This window comes from Rhinopithecus roxellana, chromosome 12 (assembly GCF_007565055.1).
Source record: "Rhinopithecus roxellana isolate Shanxi Qingling chromosome 12, ASM756505v1, whole genome shotgun sequence".
In the NCBI taxonomy this organism is placed as follows: Eukaryota; Metazoa; Chordata; class Mammalia; order Primates; family Cercopithecidae; genus Rhinopithecus; species Rhinopithecus roxellana.
This window is the reverse complement of record NC_044560.1, coordinates 108,479,903-108,501,614: the sequence shown is the minus strand read 5'-3', so window position 1 is coordinate 108,501,614 and position 21,712 is coordinate 108,479,903. Positions and strand designations below refer to the sequence as shown.

Below are 21,712 nucleotides of genomic sequence, written 5' to 3'. Positions count from 1 at the left end.
ACTTCATCTTAATAATAATAATAATAATAATAATAATAATAAACATACTCTGAGAAGAGTCTGATAAGAAAATGGAAAGACAAGCCATTGATTGGGAGAAAATATTTGCAAAACAAGTATCTGATCAAGGATCTGTTCTCAGTTCATATAAAGAACTCTCAAATCTCAATGATAAGAAAACAATCCAATTCAAAAGAGGAAAAATATGGCCGGGCGTGGTGGCTCACGCCTGTAATCTCAGCACTTTGGGAGGCCGAGGAGGGCGGATCACTTGAGGTCAGGAGTTCAAGACCAGCCTGATCAATATGGTGAAACCCTGTCTCTACTAAAAAATATAAAAATTAGCCGGGTGTGGTGGTGCATGCCTATAGTCCCAGCTACTCGGGAGCCTGAAGCAGGAGAATTGCTTGAACTCAGGAGGCAGAGGTTGCAGTGAGTCGAGATCAAACCACTGCATTGCAGCCTGGGCGACAGAGCAAGATTCCATCTCCAAAAAAAAAAAAAAAGAAAAGGGAAAATATATCAACAATTTGCCAAAGAATATATTTGTGAGCTTCAAGTCAGTGGCAAGTAACAGAACAAACAAACAGAAAGAAATATATATGATGGCTAATGAGCACACAAAAGATGCTCAAACACCATTAGCTGTTAGGGAAATGCAAATTAAAACCACAGTGAAATACCAGTATGCACCTTTCAAAATAGCTTTAGAAAAAAAACTGGCCAGGCAGGGTGGCTCATGCCTGTAATCCCAGCACTTTGGGAGGCTGAGGCAGGAAGATCGCTTGAACCCAGGCATTCGAGACCAACCAGAGACCCTTATTGCTATAAAAATTAGCTGGGTGTGGTGGTTGTTAGGGAGGCTGGGATGGGAAGATCGCTTGTGCCCGGGAGGTGGAGGTTGCAGTGAGCCATGATCTCGCCACTACACTTCAGCCTGGGCAACCGAGCAAGACCTTGTCTCCAGTAAATAAAGAAATTCCTGTTGATGCTAATCACTGGAGAAGATGTGGGGCAATAGAGGGTCACCTATTGCTGGGAAGAATCGAAAAAGCCCTTTGGGCTGGCACGGTGGCTCACGTCTGTAATCCCAGCACTTTGGCAGGCCGAGGCGGGTGGATTAACTGAGGTTGGGAGTTTGAAACCAGCCTGGCCAACATGGGGAAACCCCGTCTCTATTAAAAATACAAAAATTAGCCAAGCGTGGTGGTGGGCGGCTGTAATTCCAGCTACTCAGGAGGCTGAGGCAGGAGAATTGCTTAAACCCGTGGAGGCGGAGGTTGCAGTGAACTGAGATCTCGACACTGCACTGCACCCTGGGCAACAGTGAGACCCTGTCTCCATAAAAAAAAAGAAAACACATGTCCACATAAGAACTTGTGTGCAGGGCCCGGTGCAGAGACTCACTCCTGAAATCCCAACACTTTGGGAGGCCAAGAAGGGAGAACTGCTTGAGCCCCTGAGTTTGAGACCAGTCTGGGCAACACAGTGATACCTTGTCTGTGGAAAAAAAGAAATGTTTTTTTTGAGACGGAGTCTCGCTCTGTCACCCAGGCTGGAGTGCAGTGGCCCAATCTCGGCTCACTGCAAGCTCCGCCTCCTGGGTTCACGCCATTCTCCTGCCTCAACCTCCCGAGTAGCTGGGACTACAGGCGCCCGCCACCACGCCTGGCTAATTTTTTTTTTGTATTTTTAGTAGAGACGGGGTTTCACTGTGTTAGCCAGGATGGTCTCGATCTCCTGACCTTGTGATCCGCCCACCTCGGCCTCCCAAAGTGCTGGGATTACAGGCGTGAGCCACCGCGCCTGGCCAAAAAAATGTTTTTTAATTAACTGGGTGTGTTGGTGTGCACTTGTCGTCCCAGCTACTCAGGAGGCTCAGGTGGGAGGATAGTTTGAGCCCAGGAGGTCAAGGCTGCAGTGAGCCAAGACCACACCACTGCACTCCAGCCTGGGTGAAAGATGGAGACCCTGCCTCAAAAAATAAAAATAGAAACAAGAACTTGCATGCAAGGCCGGGCGCGGTGGCTCACACCTGTAATCCCAGCACTTTGGGAGGCTGAGGCAGGCAGATCACCTGAGGTCAGGAGTTTGAGACCAGCCTGGCCAACATAGTGAAACCCCGTCTCTACTAAAAATTACAAAAATGAGCTGGATGTGGTGGCAGGTGCCTGTAATTCCAGCTACTCAGGAGGCTGAGGCAGGAGAATCGCTTGAACCCGGGAGGTAGAAGTTGCAGTGAGCCGAGATTACACCACTGCACTCCAGCCTGAGGGATAAGAGCGAGACTTCACCGCAAAAAAACAAAAAACAAAAAACTTGTGTGCAATGTTCACAGCGGCTTCACTCATAATAAGCCCAAAGTGAAAATAATCCAAATGCTTATCAACTGATGAATAAATAAAATATAGTTTACACATAACATAAAATATTATTGGACCATAAAAAGGAATGAAACTCTGACACATGCTACAATGTGGTTGAACCTGGACAATGTGATGTTCAGGAAGAAACCAGACACAAGAGGCCACATAGTGTAGATTCCATTTCCATGAAATGCCCAAAATAGACAAATCCATAGAAACAGAATGGAGATTGGTGGTTACCAGGGCCTGGGGGGAGGGGATGTGAGGATTGGGAGGTGATGGTTTATAGGTCTAGAGTTTCTTGTTGGATGATGATAATATTCTTTATTTTTTATTTTTATTTTTATCTTTGAGACAAGGTCTCGCTCTATCGCCAAGGCTGGAGTGCAGTGGCACACTCTCGGCTCACTGCAACCTCCATCTCCCGGGTTCCAAGTGATTCTCCTGCCTCAGCCTGTGGAGTACTGGGATTACAGGTGTGTGCCACCATGCCTGGCTAGTTGTTGTATTTTAGTAGAGACGGGGCTTCACCGTGTTGGCCAGGCTAGTCTCGAACTCCCGACCTCAAGTGATCCACCCGCCTTGGCCTCCAAACTGCTGGGATTGCAGGCATGAGCCACAGTGCCCGGCCCACTCAGTGTTTTATTTTTGAGACAGAGTCTCTGCCACTCAGGCTGGAGTGCAGTGGGGTGAACACATCTCACTACAACCTCCACCTCCCAGGCTCAGGCGATCCTCCCACCTCAGACTCCCAAGTAGCTGGGACTACAGGCATGCATTATGATGCCTGGCTAATTTTTGTATGTTTTGAAGAGAGGGGGTCTCGCCATGTTGGCCAGGCTGGCCTAGGCTCAAGAGTTCCTCCTGCCTCGGCTTCCCAAAGTGTTGGGATTATGGGTGTGAGCCACTGTGCTTGGCTGAAAATATTCTAAAATTGATTGTGGTAATGGATGACCACATGCTATTGAACATGGCAAAGTCATTGAATTGTACCCTTTTTCTTTTTGTTGAAACAGTGTCTCACTCTGTTGCCCAGGCTGAAGTGCAGTTGTGTGATCACAGCTCACTGCAGCCTCAACCTCTCCAGCTAAAGTGATCCTCCTGCCTCAGCCTCCCGAGTAGCTGGGACTACAGGTGCACAGCACCATGCCTGGTTATTTTATTTTGTAGAGATGGGGTCTTGCTATGTTGCCCAGGCTGGCCTTGAACTCTTGGCCTCAAGTGATCCTCCTACTTCAGCCTCCCAAAGTGTTGAGGTTACAGGCATGAGCCACTACGGCCCGCCTACCCTCTACTTTTCTTCACAGCATTTATTGCCACCAGTCATAGTGTCATATGGTTTTTTTCATAGTGTCATATTTTTATTTGTTGATTTATTCTCTGGGTTCCCCCACCGCAATGTGAGCTTCATAAAGGCAGACATTTCAGTGTGTCTGGAGAGTTGCAGCTTTCTTTGTTCTTAGAACAGTGCAGGGCACATAATATGTGTTTAATAAATACTTGTCGGAGGAGGTGGGGAAGAGAGGAGAAAAAAGGGAAGAAAGAGTTTTTGTTATTTCCCTTTGGTCATTTAAATGCTACTAATTGACTGGGCTCACGCCTGTAATCCCAGCACTTTGGGAGGCTGAGGCAGACAGATCACGAGGTCAAGAGATAGAGACCATCCTGGCCAACATAGTGAAACTTCGTCTCTACTAAAAATACAAAAATTAGCTGGGCGTGGTGGCGCATGCCTGTAGTCCCAGATACTCGGGAGGCTGAGGCAGGAGAATCGCTTGAACCCAGGAGGCAGAGGTGGCAGTGAGCCGAGATCACGCCACTGCACTCCAACCTGGGCAACAGAACAAGACTCTGTCTCAAAAAAAAAAAAAAAATTCTGGGCTCGGTGGCTTCCGCCTGTAATCCCAACACTTTGAGGCTGGTAGATCATGAGGTCAGGAGTTAAAGACCAGCCTGACCAAGATGGTGAAACCCCGTCTCTACTAAAAATACAAAAAAAAAAAAAAAAAAGTAGCCATGGGTGGTGGTGGGCACCTTTGATCCCAGCTACTCAGGAGGCTGAGGCAGAGAATTGCTTGAACCCGGGAGGCGAAGGTTTCAGTGAGCCGAGATCATGCCACTACACTCCAGCCTGGGCCACAGAGCAAGACTCCATCACAAAAAAAAAAAAAAAAAAAAAAAAAAAAAAAAAAAAAAAAAAAAAAAAAAAATAGACTGGGGGTTTGCCGTTTTGCCCAGGCTGGTCTCAAACTCAAACACTCAAATTGTATATAATCCATCACTTTAAAGTATACAATTTAGCTGGGTGCGGTGGCTCACACCTGTAATTCCAGCACTTTGGGAGGCTGAGGCAGAAAGTTTGCTTGAGCCCAGGAGTTCAAGACCAGCCTGTGCAACATGATGAAACCCCGTCTCTACAAAAGTTATCTAGGTGTGGTGGTGCACACCTGTGGTTCCAGCTACCCAGGAGGCTGAGGTGGGCAGATCACTTGAGTCCAGGAGGTCGAGGCTGCAATGAGCTGAGATTGTACCACCACATTGCAGCCTGGATGACAGAGCAAGACCTCCAAAAAAGAAAAAGGTATACAATTAGGTGGTGACCAGCACCTGTAGTCCCAGCACTTTGGGAGGATGGGAGGGTTGATGAGCTGATATTGCACCACTGCACCCCCAGCCTGAGTGACAGAGCAAGACCTTGTCTCAAAAAATAAAAATAAAAATGGTCAGGTGTGGTAGTTCATGCCTGTAATCCCAGCACTTTGGGAGGCCGAGGCGGAAAGATCACTTGAGATCAGGAGTTCAAGACCAGCCTGGGCAACGTCGCAAGACCCCATCTCTACAAAAAAGAAAAGAAAAGAAAACAGAAAAGAAGAGAAGAGAAGAAAAGATAAAAGAAAAGTAGAGGGTAAAGAGGACAGGGAGGGACAGAATGAGGGCCCTATTTCAGCCAGGGAGGTCAGGGAAGGCGAAGTGTTGAGAACTGACCTGGAGGGGAGAGACTGGGCGCCGGGTGCGTATCCCTGGGAGGCTACTTCTGGCAGGGGCACAGTTCTGAACAAACCCGGCCCCGCTTTTCCTCCTCCCTTCTTCCTCGATGTGCCTTTCCCGTCCTCCGCCGCATCCCCTCCCCACGCTCCCCAGCCCCGGACGCCCGCAGCCCGCAGGTACCTGACTTGGGGTAGGTGATGATAAAGATGTCGTCGTCCCGCACATCTTGGGTGTTCTCCGCCAAGCTGATGCTCTCGGGCGAGTACAGGCCGACGGGGAAGGGGACGCCCTTGTACCGGAAGTATTCACCTGGCAACTTCTGGCTGTGGAAGGGTGGGGGAGACGCCATGAGGGAGAGCAGGGAGGTGGGTGCCAGGGTTCTCAGGGTGGCGCCACTCGGACCCTGGCAGGGAACTTCCTCCTCAGAGCCTTGGTCCCTCTTCTGTAAAGTGGTGACACTGTCCCTATAAACCTTATAAAGCTGGTCGGGCACAGTGGCGCACGCTTGTAATCCCAGCACTTTGGGAGGCGGAGGCGGGTGAATCCCCTGAGGTCAGGAGTTCGAGACCAGCCTGGCCAACATGGTGAAACCCTGTCTCTACTAAAAAGACAAAAATTAGCTGGGCGTGGTGGCGCATGCCTGTAATCCCAGTTACTCCGAGGCTGAGGCAGGAGAATCGCTTGAACCCAGGAGACGGAGGTTGCAGTGAGCTGAGATTGTGGTGCCATTGCACTGCAGTTTGGGCGACAAGAGCGAAACTCCATCTCAAAAATAAAATAAAATAAAAATAATAAAAATAAAATATTTAAAAATTTTATTTATTTATTTTTATTTTTTTTGAGATGGAGTCTCGCTCTATCGCCCAGGCTGGAGTTCAGTGGCCGGATCTCAGCTCACTGCAAGCTCTGCCTTCCGGGTTCCCGCCATTCTCCTGCCTCAGCCTCCTGAGTAGCTGGGACTACAGGCGCCCGCCACCTTGCGCAGCTGGATTTTTGTATTTTTTTAGTAGAGACGGGGTTTCACCATGTTAGCCAGGATGGTCTCGATCTCCTGACCTCGTGATCCACCCGTCTCGGCCTCCCAAAGTGCTGGGATTACAGGCTTGAGCCACCGCGCCCGGCAAAACAATTTTTTTTTAAATAAAAAGATACCGGGTGAGGTGGCTCACGCCTGTTGTCCCAGCACTTTGGGAGGTCAAGACGGGTGGATCACGAGATCAGGAGGTTGAGGTTGCACTTAGCTGACATCATGCCACTGCACTCCAGCTTGGGCAACAGAGTGAGACTTCATCTCAAAAACAAAAAGAAAAACAAAAACAAACACAAAAATTAGCCGGGTGTGGTGGTGGGCACCTGCAATCCCAGCTACTCGGGAGGTTGAGGCAGGAGAATTGCTTGAATCCAAGAGGTGGAGGTTGCAGTGAGCCGAGATTGCGCCATTGCACTCCAGCCCAGGGGACAGAGCAAGACTCTGTCTCAAAAAAAAAAAAAAAAAAGATTAAAACAGAGCCTAGCTCAGAGTCTGCATTCCGTAACTTTGAGCTAAATTTATTATGATTATTTCATGCAGTAGCAGGCACCACGGGGCCTTATGTGAACTCAGAGGAGGGCCTGCTTAGCACAACCTTGCGCACACAGTAGGCCTTCAATAAACTGCAGTTACTTTGTTCAGTGATGTCATCAGTTATCCCATAGGTTGAGTGTGGGTGTGGAATTAGTGATGATGTCATCGGTTACCAGGCAGATTTAGTCCAGTGGGCAGGCGCGGTGAGGTAATCAGTTTTCAGGAGTATTAGCTACCGAGTGCCTGCTGGGCCTTGGCTGGGCCATAGGTCCTACTTGCCCTTTCTGTGCCTTGGGCAGTGGACCTCAATTCTTTGATCCTCAGTTTCGTCATCTGTCACGTGAGGATAAGAGCAATCTCTGCCTTGAGGTTTTAATCCTACTTGGGGATTCAACGGGATAATATATTTTAAGTGCCTGGCTCCCCATACATTTATCAGGAAACGGAAGCTCTGTTTAGCATTATTTTAGTCTTTGATCTGGACAATAGCTCCTTGAGGGAGAAAGCTCCTTCCCAGCTTACAGGAGAGGAAAACCCAGATGCCAACAAGAAAAGACCCTGTGCCCTTGGAGAAGCCCTGAAGGAATGAATGAATGGGAGGGCATCTTGCCCATTCCTCTTGGCACCTACAATCTCCAAATTGGGAGTCCCACCACCACTCCCCGGAGGCCAGGGTGGAGCCCACAGTGCTGGGACATGTTGGTGTTCAACCAGCGTTTGATTGACTGAGTGTAGGAAGGAAGGAAGGAATGAAGGGGTTTACCAGGACAAAAGGAAAGTCAAAGACACTTATGGCTTTCAGCTGCTGTAGCAGTTCTCAGCCCTGGGTGCTGCGGACGCTTTGAAAACTCCTCAGCGGCTGGGCGCAGTGGCTCGCACCTGAAGTCCCAGCACTTTGGGAGGCCAAGACAGGAGGATTACTGGAGGACAGGAGTTCGAGACCAGCATGAGCAACATAACAAGAACACTGTCTCTGTGTAAAAATTAAAAATTAGCTGAGTGTAGTGGCATATACGTGTAGTCCCAGCTACTTGGGAGTTTGAGGCAGGAGGATCAATTGAGCCAGGAGTTTGAGGCTGCAGTGAGCTGAGATTGCGCCACTGCACTCCAGCCTGGGTGACAGAGTGAGACCCTGCCTCTAGAAACAAACATACAAACAAACCAATTGTCGTGCAGTGGGTGTGGTAGAATCGGGCTCTCGCTGTAGGTTCCAGTGCTATAGAAAGGACATAGAGGTTCAAGAAGGGAAGCAATTTGGCTGTGGCCACACAAGAACTGAACAGAGTTGGGATTTGAACCCAAGCTGCGGTGACCTCTGAGCCCTGTAGACTCAGGCCCTCCTTCCCCATGAACCCCACAGTCCAGCCAAGACCTCCAAATGCACCGAGCACTAGTCCCACCTCTGGGCCCCTGGAGCTGCTGTTCCCGCTCCTGGAAATGCCCCCCTGACCTGCCACTCTCTGGGCCTGAGCACTGAGCCCACCAAGGAGCGCCCCCGACACCCGCCCAAGCGCTTTTGTAGCTGCATCCTCGCATTCCTAAAACAGGTGCCCTGCGCCTGCTGTCCACCTTGTAGAACAAATCTGCCTGGGGCGACCTTCTCTATGCCTGGGTCACAGGCCTGTTGGTTCCCACAGAACACATCCAGGGCCTGACATGCCGATATCGCTCGATTCGAGTGGAGGAATGAAGGGAACAATTGAGCCAGCGAGAGGCTGGGGGCAGGGACAGCAGACAGAGCTCCGGGTTGGTGGCCGCAGCAGGCAGGTGATTGCTGGGAACGACTCAGCCTCCTGGACGGCGAATGGACATGTTACCTTTTTTATTTTTTTGAGATGGAGTCCTGCTCTGTCACCAGGCTGGAGTACAGTGACATGATCTTGGCTCACCGCAACCTCCACCTTCCAGGTTCAAGCGATTCTCCTACTTCAGACTCCTGAATAGCTGTGACTACAGGTGCCTGTTATCATGCCTGGATGATTTTTGTATTTTTAATAGAGATGGGGTTTCACCATGTTGGCCAGGCTGGTCTCAAACTCCTGATCTCAGGTGATCCACCCACCTCGGCCTCCCAAAGTGCTGGAATTCCAGGTGTGAGCCACCACACCCGACAGACACGCAACTCTTAAAGGCCCAACCTCCCAGGCCTCCTGCCTCCCTCCTCCACGGCCTACCAGTCCCTGGTTCCCTCTCTGTTCCTGCATTCCTGCCCACCTCAGGCCTTCTCCTTTCCCTGTGGGCCCTGGACTCAGCCTCTTCCAGGTCTTCTCTGCTGCCCCTCCTGCTCCCAGCTATCCTGTGGCACCTCAGTGCCTTCAAGTCAAACCCTAGGTCACTGCCTCCTCTGGCCTTCTTCCGGCGGACACCAGCTCTAGGCACGCCCATTTTCCGCTCTCTGAGTGCCTTTCCCACCTCCTCCATCCACCTCGACAGAGGTCAGATGTCACCCTCCTTTTTTTTTTTTTGAGACGGAGTCTCGCTGTCTCCCGGGCTGGAGTGCAGTGGCTGGATCTCAGCTCACTGCAAACTCCGCCTCCCAGGTTTACGCCATTCTCCTGCCTCAGCCTCCCGAGTAGCTGGGACTACAGGCGCCCACCACCTCGCCCGGCTAGTTTTTTGTATTTTTTTAGTAGCGACGGGGTTTCACCGGGTTAGCCCAGATGGTCTCGATCTCCTGACCTTGTGATCCGCCCATCTCGGCCTCCCAAAGTGCTGGGATTACAGGCTTGAGCCACCGCTCCCGGCACAGATGTCACCCTCTAAATGCAGACCTTCTTGACCAATAGCCTCCTTGCCCCAGGAGATGGGGACACAGCCTCCTCAAACCTCTGAATTTCCTCTGCCCATCCCCCTCCAATCCCAGGAAAGGGCCTGGCACCAGCATGGAAGCCACCTGCACAGAAACTCTATGCCAAGAACATGCATGCTCCTAGACTTCTCCCAGAACCTCACAAGGTGGGTAGTGAGAGGACCACTTTATGCTGGAAGAAATGGAGGCCCAGAGAGGTTAATATAGTCCCCCAAGGTCACACAGTAGCCATTAGTTTTCATTAAATACAAGTACAGCTGAGCACAGTGGCTCACGCCTCTTGTCCTCCCCTTTTTCAAGTCTTTGCTCCCAATATCACCCCTTATCATGAGGGCTACCCCAGAGCATCCTGTTTACAGCTAGTCCTCCTGCACCCCCTTCCCCTGCTCTGCCTACCATCACACCTGTCACTCCTGAGCTGCTCTACAGTTGACATATGACACTGATGGTTTACTGACCATCTTCTCCACTTGCATGTAAACTCCATGAGCCTGGGAATTTAAACAAATTTGGTTTTTTTTTTTGTTCTGTCTTGTTTGCCAATGTACCTAAAGCACTCTTAGCAGAGCCTGGCACCAGGGAGGTGCTTGTCAATATTTATTGAAGGACCCAGGCAGGAGGATCTCTTGAAGCCAGGAATTCAAGACTAGCCTGGGCAAGCTGGGTGCAGTGGCTCACGCCTGTAATCCCAGCACTTTGGGAGGCTGGGGTGGGCGAATCACCTGAGGTCAAGAGTTCGAGACCAGCCTGGCCAACATGGCGAAACCCCGTCTCTAATAAAATACAAAAATTAGCTGGGTGTGGTGGTGTGCGCCTGTAATCCCAGCTATTCGGGAGGCTGAGGCAGGAGAATCACTTGAACCTGGGAGGTGGAGGTTGCAGTGAGCCGAGATCACGCCATTGCACTCCAGCCTGGGCAACAATAGTGAAACTCCGTCTCAGGAAAAAAACAAAGCAAAACAAAAAAGCAAACCAGCGGTACCCACAGACACAGGGAAGGGTCTCCCAGGCATTGCGCTGGGCGAAAGAGCCAGACCTGGAAGGTAAACTCTGTAGAGCTCCGCCTCTGTGGCTGTGGTTGGCCAAATCACAGCCTCCAATGATGTTCTTGTCCTCATCCTTGAAATCTGAGACTATGTTCCAAAATGGCCAAACGGACTTTGCAGATGTGATTAACAATCTTCACGAGGTGGCTCATGCTTCTAATCCCAACACTTTGGGAGGCTGAGACGGGTGGATCACTTGACATCAGGAGTTTGAGACCAGCTTGGGCAATATGGTGAAACCCCATCTCTACTAAAAATACAAAATTAGCCAGGCGTGGTGGCGCATTCCTGTAATCCCAGCTACTCAGGAGCCTGAGGCAGGAGAATCATTTTAACCTGGGAGGCGAGGGTTGAAGTGAGCTGGGATCGTGTCACTGCACTCCAGCCTGGGTGACAGAGTGAGTCTGTGTCTCAGAAAAAAAGAAAAAAAAAAAAAAATCTTGAAGCCAGGCATGGTGGCTCATGCCTGTAATCCCAACACTTTGGGAGGCCAAGATGGGAGTATTGCTTGAGGCCAGGAGTTCAAGACCAGCCTGGGCTACACAGAACAAGACCCCAATCTCTTAAAAAAAATAAGAAAAAAAGAAAAAACTCCTGGGCTCAAGCGATCCTCCCACCTCAGCCCCCTAAAGTGCTGGGATTACAGGTATCACTGAGACCAGTGGTTTGCAATGTTAGATAAAAATTTATCTAAAATGTATCTAATATTTAATCTAAAATTTGTCATTTATCTAAATGCTAAATGCTGCTAGAACGGCAGTGTCAGGGAGGCCCCTCTGGGAACCGGACATCTGTGCAAAGACTAAAGGTAGCGAGAGAGGGAGCGGTGTGTGAGGATCAGAAGGAAGAGTGCGCGCAAAGGAAGTGAGCAGTGGGCTGCTAGGATTCTGGGGTCTGAGTGGGGCTGGAGCTGGAGGGCCCTGAGCGGCCCACCCTTCCAGGAATGCAATCCGACAGCAGGCGGGGTTTCTCAGCAGCCCTGGCACACGGTTTCGCTGACTCACTGCCGGCGCCTGTGATCAACTCGCCTTTGGAGAGAGAACATTGCCAAGACCCCCCCACCAGCCTGAGCTGGGTTCAATGCGCCTCACTCCCAGGACGCGCCGAGCAGTGTCCCGGCATCCTGCCCTGCCTCTGTCCGGGCTGTTCTCCCCACCAGGCTCGCCCTCACTCATCTCTGGACAGGCTTGCATTTGGAGCCCATCTGGGCAGGCGTCCCCAACTCAACCTCTCAGCAGGATGACTCACCCTTGGCCATGGCTCAGAGATACTCTCTCAGCAGGAGTGGGATTGGCATAACCTCTTAGGGAGATCGTTTGGGAACATTTACAGGATTCAAGGCCAGCTCCTTCTCCATCTTCAGGGCTTGGGTCTTCCCTGACCGCCTTGGCTAAAGCAAGAAACCTCCCACCCTGTGCACTTCACTGCCCATCTCCACATCCTGCTGGCCTCTTTTGCAGCCCCTTTTAATATATATATATATATTTTTTTGAGACGGAGTCTCACTCTGTTGCGCAGGCTGGAGTGCAGTGGCTCAATCTTGGCTCACTACACCCTCGACCTCCACCCTCAAGCTCCTGGGCTCAAGCGATCCTCCCACCTCAGTTTCCCCAGTAGCTGGGACTACAGGTGTGTGCCACCACACTCAGCTAATTTTTTAATTTTTTGTAGAGACAGGGGTCTCGCTATGTTGCCCAGGCTTGTTTTGAACTCCTGGGCTCATGGGATTCTCATGCCTTGGCCTCCCAAAGTGCTGGGATTACAGGCATGAGCCACCGTGTCCTGCTTATTTTTATTTTTTTGGATACAGGGCCTTGCTCTGTTGCTCAGGCTGGAGTGCAGTGATGCAGTCACAGCTTTCTGCGCCTCAATCTCCCAGGCTCAAGTGATTTTCCTGCCTCAGCTCAGCCTCCTGAGTAGCTAGGACTACAGGCATACACCACTGCACCTGGCTAATGTTTACATTTTTTGTAGAGATAGAGTCTCACCGTGTTGCTCAGATTGGTCTTGAACTCCTGGGCTCAAGTGACCCTCCCACCTCAGCCTCCCAGAGTGCTGGGGTTACAGGCATGAGCCACCGCACCTGGTCTGTTGCCTTCTTTAAATCTGCTTTCCCCACTAGCAGGAGAGCTAGGAGGTGGCAGAAATTTTCCCTGTGCCATGTCCTACCTCAAAAGCCAATATCTGACCATGGGTAACACTGTGTTCTTTTTTTTTTTTTTTTTTTTTTTTTTTTTTTTTATTGAGACAGAGTCTCGCTCTGCCACCAAGTCATGATCTTGGCTCACTGCAACCTGCTTCCTGGGTTCAAGCGATTACTCCTGCCTTAGACTCCTGAGTAGCTGAGATTACAGGTGTGCATCACCACGCCTGGCTAATTTTTGTATTTTTAGTAGAGACGGGATTTCACCATGTTGGTCAGGCTGGTCTCAAACTCCTGACCTTGTGATCTGCCTGCCTTGGCCTCCCAAAGTGCTGGGATTACAAGCGTGAGCCACCGCGCCTGGTTAAACACTATGTTCTATTTGCCAGATCCCCAAATGAACCTGACCCCCTGCAAATGTAAGGAATAGACAGATGCCCTTGAGGAAGTGCACAGTGAAACGTATCCCAGGGCGATAATGACAATGATGTTCCAAGAGGGGCCAGAAACCATAGAGGACCGGGTCAATGAGTCCGGACCAGAGAAACGCTGGAATTCAGCCACTCAAAAAGGAGTTTACAGCTCAACAGGGACTTGGGTTATACATACATCTCTCTCTCTCTCTGTCTCTCTTTCTCTCTCTTTGAGACAAAGTCTTGCTCTATCGCCCTGGTTGGAGAGTAATGACACAATCACGGCTCACTGCAAACACCACCTCCCAGGTTCAAGCCATTCTCATGTCTCAACCTCCCAAGTAGCTGGGATTACAGGTGTGCGCCAACACGTCCCTCTAATTTTTTTTTCTTTTTTTTGTTTTTTGACAGAGTCTCGCTCTGTCACCAAAACTGGAGTATAGTGGTGCAATCTCGGCTCACTGCAACCTCCGCCTCCCAGGCTCAAGTGATTCTCCCATCTCAACCTCCCAACTAGCTGGGATTACAGGAGCACGCTGCCACGCCCAGCTAATTCTTTGTATTTTAGTAGAGATGGGGTTTTACTATGTTGCCCACGCTAGTCTGGAACTCCTGAGTTCAGGCAATCCACCCACCTCGGCCTCCCAAAGTGCTAGAATTACAGGTGTGAGCCACCACGCCTGGCATGTCCCTCTAATTTTTGTATTTTTAGTAGAGATGGGGTTTTGCCATGTTGGCCAGGATGGTCTCGAACTCCTGGCCTCAAGCAATCCACCAGCCTTGGCCTCCCAAATTGCTGGGTTTACAGGTATAAGCCATCGCGCCCAGCCATACATATATTTCTCAAAATGAGCACACTTTAGGCTGGGTGCGGTGGCTCGTGCCTGTGATCCCAGCATTTTAGGAGCCCAAGGTGGGAAGATCACTTGAGCCTAGCAGTTTGAGACCATCCTGGACAACATAGTAAGACTCCGTCTCTACAAATAACAATTAAAAAAATTAGGCCAGGTGCGGTGGTTCACGCCTGCAATCCCAGCACTTTGGGAAGCCGAGGCAGGCAGATCACGAGGTCAGGAGTTTGACACCAGGAGTTCAAGACCAGCCTGGCCAACAGCGTGAAACCCCGTCTCTACTAAAAATACAAAAATAGCTGGACGTGGTGGCACACGCCTGCAGTCCCAGCTACTTGGGAGGCTGAGGTGGAAGAATTGCCTGAACCCAGGAGGCGGAGGTTGCAGTGAGCCAAGACCATGCCACTGCACTCCAGGTAACAGAGTAAGACTCCATTTAAAAAAAAAAAAAAAAAAAAAAAATAGCCTGGTGTGGTGGCATGTGCCTGTTCTCTCAGCTACTTGGCAGGCTGAGGTGGAAGGATCGTCTGAGCTGGGGAGGTCGAGACTTCAGTGAGCTGTGGTTGTACTACTTAGGTGACAGGGCAAGATCCTGTCTCAGAAACAAACACACACAAAACAGTAGCACACTTTAGATTTGTGTGGTTTACTGTAGGTAAACTTTTATTTAAAAAAAAAAAAAAAAACTGGCTGGGAGCAGTGGCTCACATCTGTAATCCCAGCATTTTGGGAGGCCGAGTCAGGCAGATCACCTGAGGTGAGGAGTTTGAGACCAGCCTGAGCCAACAGAGCGAAACCCCATCTTACTAAAAATGCAAAAATTAGCCGGGCATGGTGGTTGGCACCTGTAATCCCAGCTACTTGGTAGGCTGAGGCAAGAGAATCGATTGAACCTGGGAGGCAGAGGTTGCAATGAGCCAAAATCTAGCCATTGCACTTCAGCCTAGGTGACAGAGGGAGATTCTCTTTCTCTCTCTCTCTCTCTCTCTCTCTCTGTCTCTCTCTTCCTCACACACACACACACACACACAACCATAAACAAATATTGCAGTAGTTAATAATATGCAGCCTGGAATGTGTAGGGTGAAACATTCAGATGTCTGTAACTTACTTTGAAATGCATCAAAACTAAGGATTAGGCTGGATGCCGTGGCTCTTGCCTGTAATCCTAACACTTTGGGAGGCCTCTGCAGGTGGATCACCTGAGATCAGGATTTGAGACCAGCCTGTCTAACATGGCGGAACCCTGTCTCTACTATAAAACCAAAAATTAGGACGGGAGCAGCGGCTTACGCCTGTAATATCAGCACTTTGGGAGGCTGAGGCAGGTGGATCACCAGGCCAGGTATTCAAGACCAGCCTGACCAATATGGTGAAACACCGTCTCTACTAAAAATACAAAAATTAGCTGGGCGTGGTGGTGGGCACCTGTAATCCCAGCTACTCGGGAGGCTGAGGCAGGAGAACCGTTTGAACCTGGGAGGCAGTGGTTGCGGTGAGCCTAGATCTCGCCACTGCACTCCAGCCTGGGCGTGCAGAGTGAAATCTCATCTCAAAATAACGACCATAAAACCACAACCACAACAACAATAACACAAAAGCCAGAAGGATTGATACATGGCTAGAGGGATACAAAGATCTGTGACAAAACAAGTACTATACAATAAAATTTCAGTGTATCCTGAGAGGGACACTGTAAAAAAGAAAAAAGATTTAAAAACTGTTAAAACCCCCAAATTTTAGTGGTGGTGGGTATAGTGGTGTTCACGGGGTAATCCTTCCATTGTTCTTGTAAGTTTTGAAAAATTTCAAAATAAAAGGTTGGGAGGGGCCGGGCGTGGTGGCTCAAGCCTGTAATCCCAGCAGTTTGGGAGGCCGAGGCGGGCAGATCACGAGGTCAGGAGATCGAGACCATCCTGGCTAACACGGTGAAACCCCATCTCTACTAAAAAATACAAAAAACTAGCCTGGCGTGTTGGCGGGTGCCTGTAGTCCCAGCTACTTGGGAGGCTGAGGCAGGAGAATGGCGTGAACCCGGGAGGCGGAGATTGCAGTGAGCCGAGATTGCGCCACTGCACTCCTGCCCGGGCGACAGAGCAAGACTCCACCTCAAAAAAAAAAAAAAAAAAAAAAAGATACAGGACAGTCCAGCCCCCAGTTTCCTTGCATCTGGTCTCTTTTATTTTTATTTTTAAATTATTTTTAATTATTTTTTTTTTTTTTGAGATGAAGTCTCGCTCTGTCGCCCAGGCTGGAGTGCAATGGCACAATCTCAGCTCACTGCTACCTCTGACTCCCGGGTTCAAGCGATTCTCCTTCTTCACCCTCCCAAGTAGCTGGGGCTACAAGCGTGTGCCACCACGCCTGGCTAATTTTTTGTATTTTTAGTAGAGATGGGGTTTTACTGTGTTAGCCAGGATGGTCTCGATCTCCTGACCTCATGATCTGCCTGCCTCAGCCTCCCAAAGTGCTGGGATTTCAGGCTTGAGCCACCATGCCCAGCCTATTTTTTAAATTATTATTATTTTGTTTTTTGAAATGGAGTCTTGCTCTGTCGCCAGGCTGGAGTGCAGTGACGCGATCTTGGCTCGCTACAACCTCCACCTCCTGGATTCAAGCGATTCCCCTGCCTCAGCCTCCCAAGTAGCTGGGACTACAGGCACCCGCCACCACGCCCAGCTAATTTTTTGTGTGTATTTTCGTAGAGATGGGGTTTCACCATGTTGGCCAGGATGGTGTCAATCTCCTGACTTCGTGATCTGCCCACCTTGGCCTCTGAAAGTGCTGGGATTACACAAGCCCAGTCTTCTTCTTCTTTTTTTTTGAGAGGAAGTCTCTGTTGCCCAGGCTGGAGTTCAATGGCATCAACTTGGCACTCGGCTCACTGCAGCCTCCACCTCCCATGGTCAAGTGATTCTCCTGCCTCAGCCTCCCGAGTAGCTGGGATTACAGGCATGTGCCATCACACCCGGCTAATTTTTGTATTTTTAGTAGAGATGCGGTCTTGCCATGTTGGTCAGGCTGGTCTTGAACTCCTGGCCTCAAGTGATCCACCTGCCTCGGCCTCCCAAAGTGCTGGGATTACAAGCGTGAGCCACGGCGCCTATGCCCCGGACGGCATCTTGTCTCGATCAGTCCCTGCCCTGTCCCCAGAGGCCACCTCTCCACCTCCCCCACCGCACAGATTGTGTCAACTCCATCTTGCATGTTCTGGAACTGTCATCTTACAGAAGAGGCTCTTCGGCGTCTTGGTTGGTTTTGCCTAGCATAATGTTGCTGACATTTTCCGTGTCTGTGTGTACATTAGAGCTTGTTCCCGTTTGCGGCTGAGTAGAATTCCACTGCATAAATAAATCACAATGTGTTGATCCAGTCCTCTGTTAATGGACACCTGGGTGGTTTCCAGGTCAGGCTATTACTCCCAAAGCTGCCACAGCTGTTCCTGTCTTTGTGGGAACCTGCGTTCTCATTTCTCTTGGGCAAATAACTAGGAACAGAATTGCTAGGTCACAGAGTGGATATCATATGATTTGCATTGTAGTAGCTGTAAAGTAGGTTTTAAGATCTGATAGGAGGCTGGGTGCAGTGGCGCATGCCCCTGTCATCCTACCACTTTGGGAAGTCAAAGCGGGAGAATGGCTTGAGCCCAGGAGTTCAAAATCAGCCTGGGCAACAGAGTGAGACCCCGTCTCCACAAAAAATCTATTTTAATAAAATTTTATATTAAAAAAAAAAAGATCTGATAGGGAAAGTTCCCCCTTCACTTTTTTTTTTCTTTCCAATTCCTGCACACTTAAAGTCTATATAAATATCGGCTGGTCACAGTGGCTCACACCTGTAATCCCAGCACTGTGGGAGGCCGAGGCAGGCAGATCCCTTGAAGTTGGGAGTTCAAGACAAGCCTGATCAACATGGTGAAACCCCGTCTCTGCTAAAAACACAAAAATTAGCTGGGTATGGTGGTGCACGCCTGTAATCCCAGCTACTTGGGAGGCTGAGGCAAGAGAATTGCTTGAACCTGGGAGGCGGAGGTTGCATTGAGCTGAGATCATGCCACTGCACTCTGGCCTGGGTGAGGATGTGAGACTCTGTCTCAAAAAATAAATAAATAAATAAAGTCTGTATAAATATCGTATATATCCTCAAAACAGGTAAAACTGTGATCTATATATAATAAAATAATAAAAATCTATATAAATATTCATATGATTTTTAATTTTTATTTATTTACCTCCCGAGTAGCTGGGATGACAGGCACACTCTACCACGCCCGGCTAATTTTTTGTATTTTAGTAGAAACGGGGTTTCATCATGTTGGTCTGGCTGATCTCAAACTCCTGACCTCAAGTGATTCTCTTGCCTTGGCCTCCCAAAGTTCTGGGATTACAGGTGTGAGCACTGGGCCCGGCTAATTTTTGTGTTTTTAGTAGAGATGGGGTTTTGCCATGTTGACCAGGCTGGTCTTGAACTCCCGACCTCAGGTGATCCGCCTGCCTCAGCCTCCCAAAGTGCTGGGATTACAGGTGTGAGTCACTGCACCCAGCCAAGGCCCATTTTGGAGAAGAGGAGAGTGGGGCTCTGGGATGGAGAGCATCTCACCCACATCTGCCTGATGGGGCACACACCTTAGGTTCAAGGTCCCTGGCTCTGTCCCTTGAAGCCTGGCAGTCTCACCACAGGCCCTGCCCCTCCGAGTCCCGCTCTAGCTGGGCTGCTAGTGTTGTTCCGTTCTCACTGTCCAGTTTGGCTTGTTCCCTGAGTGTCGAATGCTCCGCCACACCATGGAACCGCACCCTGCGCGACACCTTTCGCCTGGGGCTCTTCACTTTTTCTCTCCTCCTTGCTCTCAAATGCCTCCTCTCTCTCTCCCTTCCAGCATACCTTTATTATTTATTTATTTAATCTTAATTTTATTTATTTATTTATTTATTTATTTATTTATTTATTTATTTATTTATTTTTGAGACAGAGTTTTGCTTTTGTTGCCCAGGCTGGAGTGCAATGGCGTGATCTCGGCTCACTGCAACCTCCGCCTACCGGGTTCAAGCGAGTCTCCTGCCTCAGCCTCCGGAGTAGCTGGGATTACAGACATGCACCACCACGACTGGCTAAATTTCTATTTTTAGTAGGACAGGGTTTCTCCATGTTGGTCAGGCTGGTCTGGAACTCCCAACCTCAGGTGATCCGCCTGTCTCGGCCTCCCAAAGTGCTGGGATTACAGGCATGAGCCACCGCACAGGGCCCAAATTTATTTTTTTGTGACAAGGTCTTCCTCTGTCTCCCAAGCTGGAGTGCAGAGGTGCGATCTCAGCCCCATTGCAACCTCCGCCTCTTGGGTTCAAACGATCCTTCTGCCTTAGCCTCCCAAGTAGCTGGCATTACAGGTGCCCACCACCACATCTGGCTAATTTTTTTTTTAATTTTTGAGACAGAGTTTTGCTCTTGTTGCCCAGACTGGAGTGCGACGGCGGGATCTCAGCTCACTGCAACCTCCACCTCCCGGGTTCAAGTGATAGGCCCACCTCGGCCTCCCAAAGTGCTGGGATTACAAACGTGAGCCACCACAGCTGACCTAATTTCTGTATTTTTACTAGAGATGGGGTTTCACCATGTTGGCCAGGCTGGTCTCGAACTCCTGACCTCAAGGGATCCACCCGTCTCGGCCTCTCAAAGTGCTGGGATTACATGAGCCACTACGCCCAGCCTCAGTGACAATTTTTGAAATTGACTATATGTGGAAATGCTATTTCAGATAGATTAGAGATGTGATTAAAATTAATTTCACCTGGCCGGGCGCGGTGGCTCAAGCCTGTAATCCCAGCACTTTGGGAGCCCGAGACGGGTGGATCGCGAGGTCAGGAGATCAAGACCAACCTAGCTAACACGGCGAAACCCCGTCTCTACTAAAAAATACAAAAAACTAGCCGGGCGAGTTGGCGGGCGCCTGTAGTCCCAGCTACTCGGGAGGCTGAGGCAGGAGAATGGCGTAAACCCGGGAGGTGGAGCTTGCAGTGAGCTGAGATCCGGCCACTGCACTCCAGCCTGGGCAACACAGCGAGACTCCGTCTCAAAAAAAAAAAAAAAATTAATTTCACCTGTTTCTTTTATGCTTTTTTGAAAAACGTGGCTACGAGAAAATGTTTTCCTATGGGCTCCTGGTATATATCTATGGAGGGTGGCCAGAGTCATGGAAACCACAGGGGATGACAAGGCCCCCAGAGAAAAAATGGCCACTGAGGGGCAGCCTCTGACTGCAGTTCCAAGCCCCTGTCGGATTCCTTTCTCTGGCATGAGGGTTGAGTCGGGCCTCAGTTTTCCCATCTGTAAAATGGGCATCGTAACACTGGGACCGCACAGGGCTGTTGTGAAGACTGAATGAGCTCCTCCCCACACGGCCCTCAGCACAGGGCCTGGCTCAGGGCAGATGTTCAGGAAGCTCATCATTATTATCATTCCTCACCCGTCCCCTCCCTCCCTCCCTGGCTCAGCAGCGGTCCCAGAAACTGGGGAAGGAGGAAAGAGAGAAACAGCACAAATGCTGAGTCAGCCATGAGCCCGGGTCAGGCCCTTCCCCGGTCATTGCCCATTTCACAGACGCTGAGCCCTGAGGGCAGTCCTGTCTACCAGGAGGGTCCCAGCTCCTGAGCCACAGAAGTGGCATTCGAACCTGGGACTGCCTTCCTGTGGGCATTCTTCTTTTCTTTTTAATTTTTTTTTTTTTCTTTTAAAGAGAGACGAGGGTTTGCTATGTTGCCCAGGCTGGTCTTGAACTCCTGGCCTCAAGCAATCCTCCCGCCTCGGCCTCCCAAAGTGTTGGGATTACAGGCATGAGCTGTGGCACCTGGCCTCTGCAGGCATTCTTGCCTGCGGTGTCAGGGTCCCCACTTTCCCAGATCCTTGGGGCTCTGGTCCCCATGTAAGTAGCCGGCCACACCTCTCTTAGGGCCTCCACTCCAGGCCTCCAGGCAAGGCTAGGGTCTCCCTTCTCGGCCTGGCATCTATTCCATGTCATGGGTGACCCACTGGGTCCCACAGTTCCTCCTCCAGACCCTCCAGGTGGCAAACTGGGCTGCTTGGTTCTTTCCAAATGGGTCCGGAACTCAGCTGGCCAACATGGAGAAACCCTGTCTCTATCAAAAACACAAAAATTAGCTGGGTATGGTGACACATGCCTGTAATCCCAGTTACTTGGGAGGCTGAAGCAAGAGAATCGCTTGAACCCAGGAGCCGGAGGTTGCAGTGAGCTAAAATCGCGCCACTGCACTCTAGCCTGGGGGACAGAGCAAAACTCTGTCTCCAAAACAAAACAAAACAAAACAAAACAAAACAAAAAACAAAACCAAATGGATCCTGAACTCTGAACGTCCCCACTTCTCAGCCTTTCCTCTGCCGGTCCCCACGCAGGCCCGCCAGGCACAACTGCCACCCCTTACCCCAAAGAGCGAGTGGAAAGGAAAGCACATCCTGTGCCTCACTCCTGAAGCCTGAGTCAGGGGCTGGGGGGAGAAGGAGGGAACCGTGAGCATCTTTTT

At 50.1% G+C, this 21,712-nt stretch overlaps 1 protein-coding gene across 1 annotated transcript in view; it reads right to left on the bottom strand.

Moving 5' to 3' along the window:
- The window catches only part of SULT2B1 (sulfotransferase family 2B member 1), a 49,119-nt gene that overhangs the window by 18,835 nt on the left and 8,572 nt on the right, over positions 1–21,712 (bottom strand). The window contains exon 2 of the mRNA XM_010368656.2: positions 5,535–5,677. Coding sequence (XP_010366958.1) covers positions 5,535–5,677 — 143 coding nt within the window. The remainder of the gene's footprint in view (positions 1–5,534; positions 5,678–21,712) is intronic.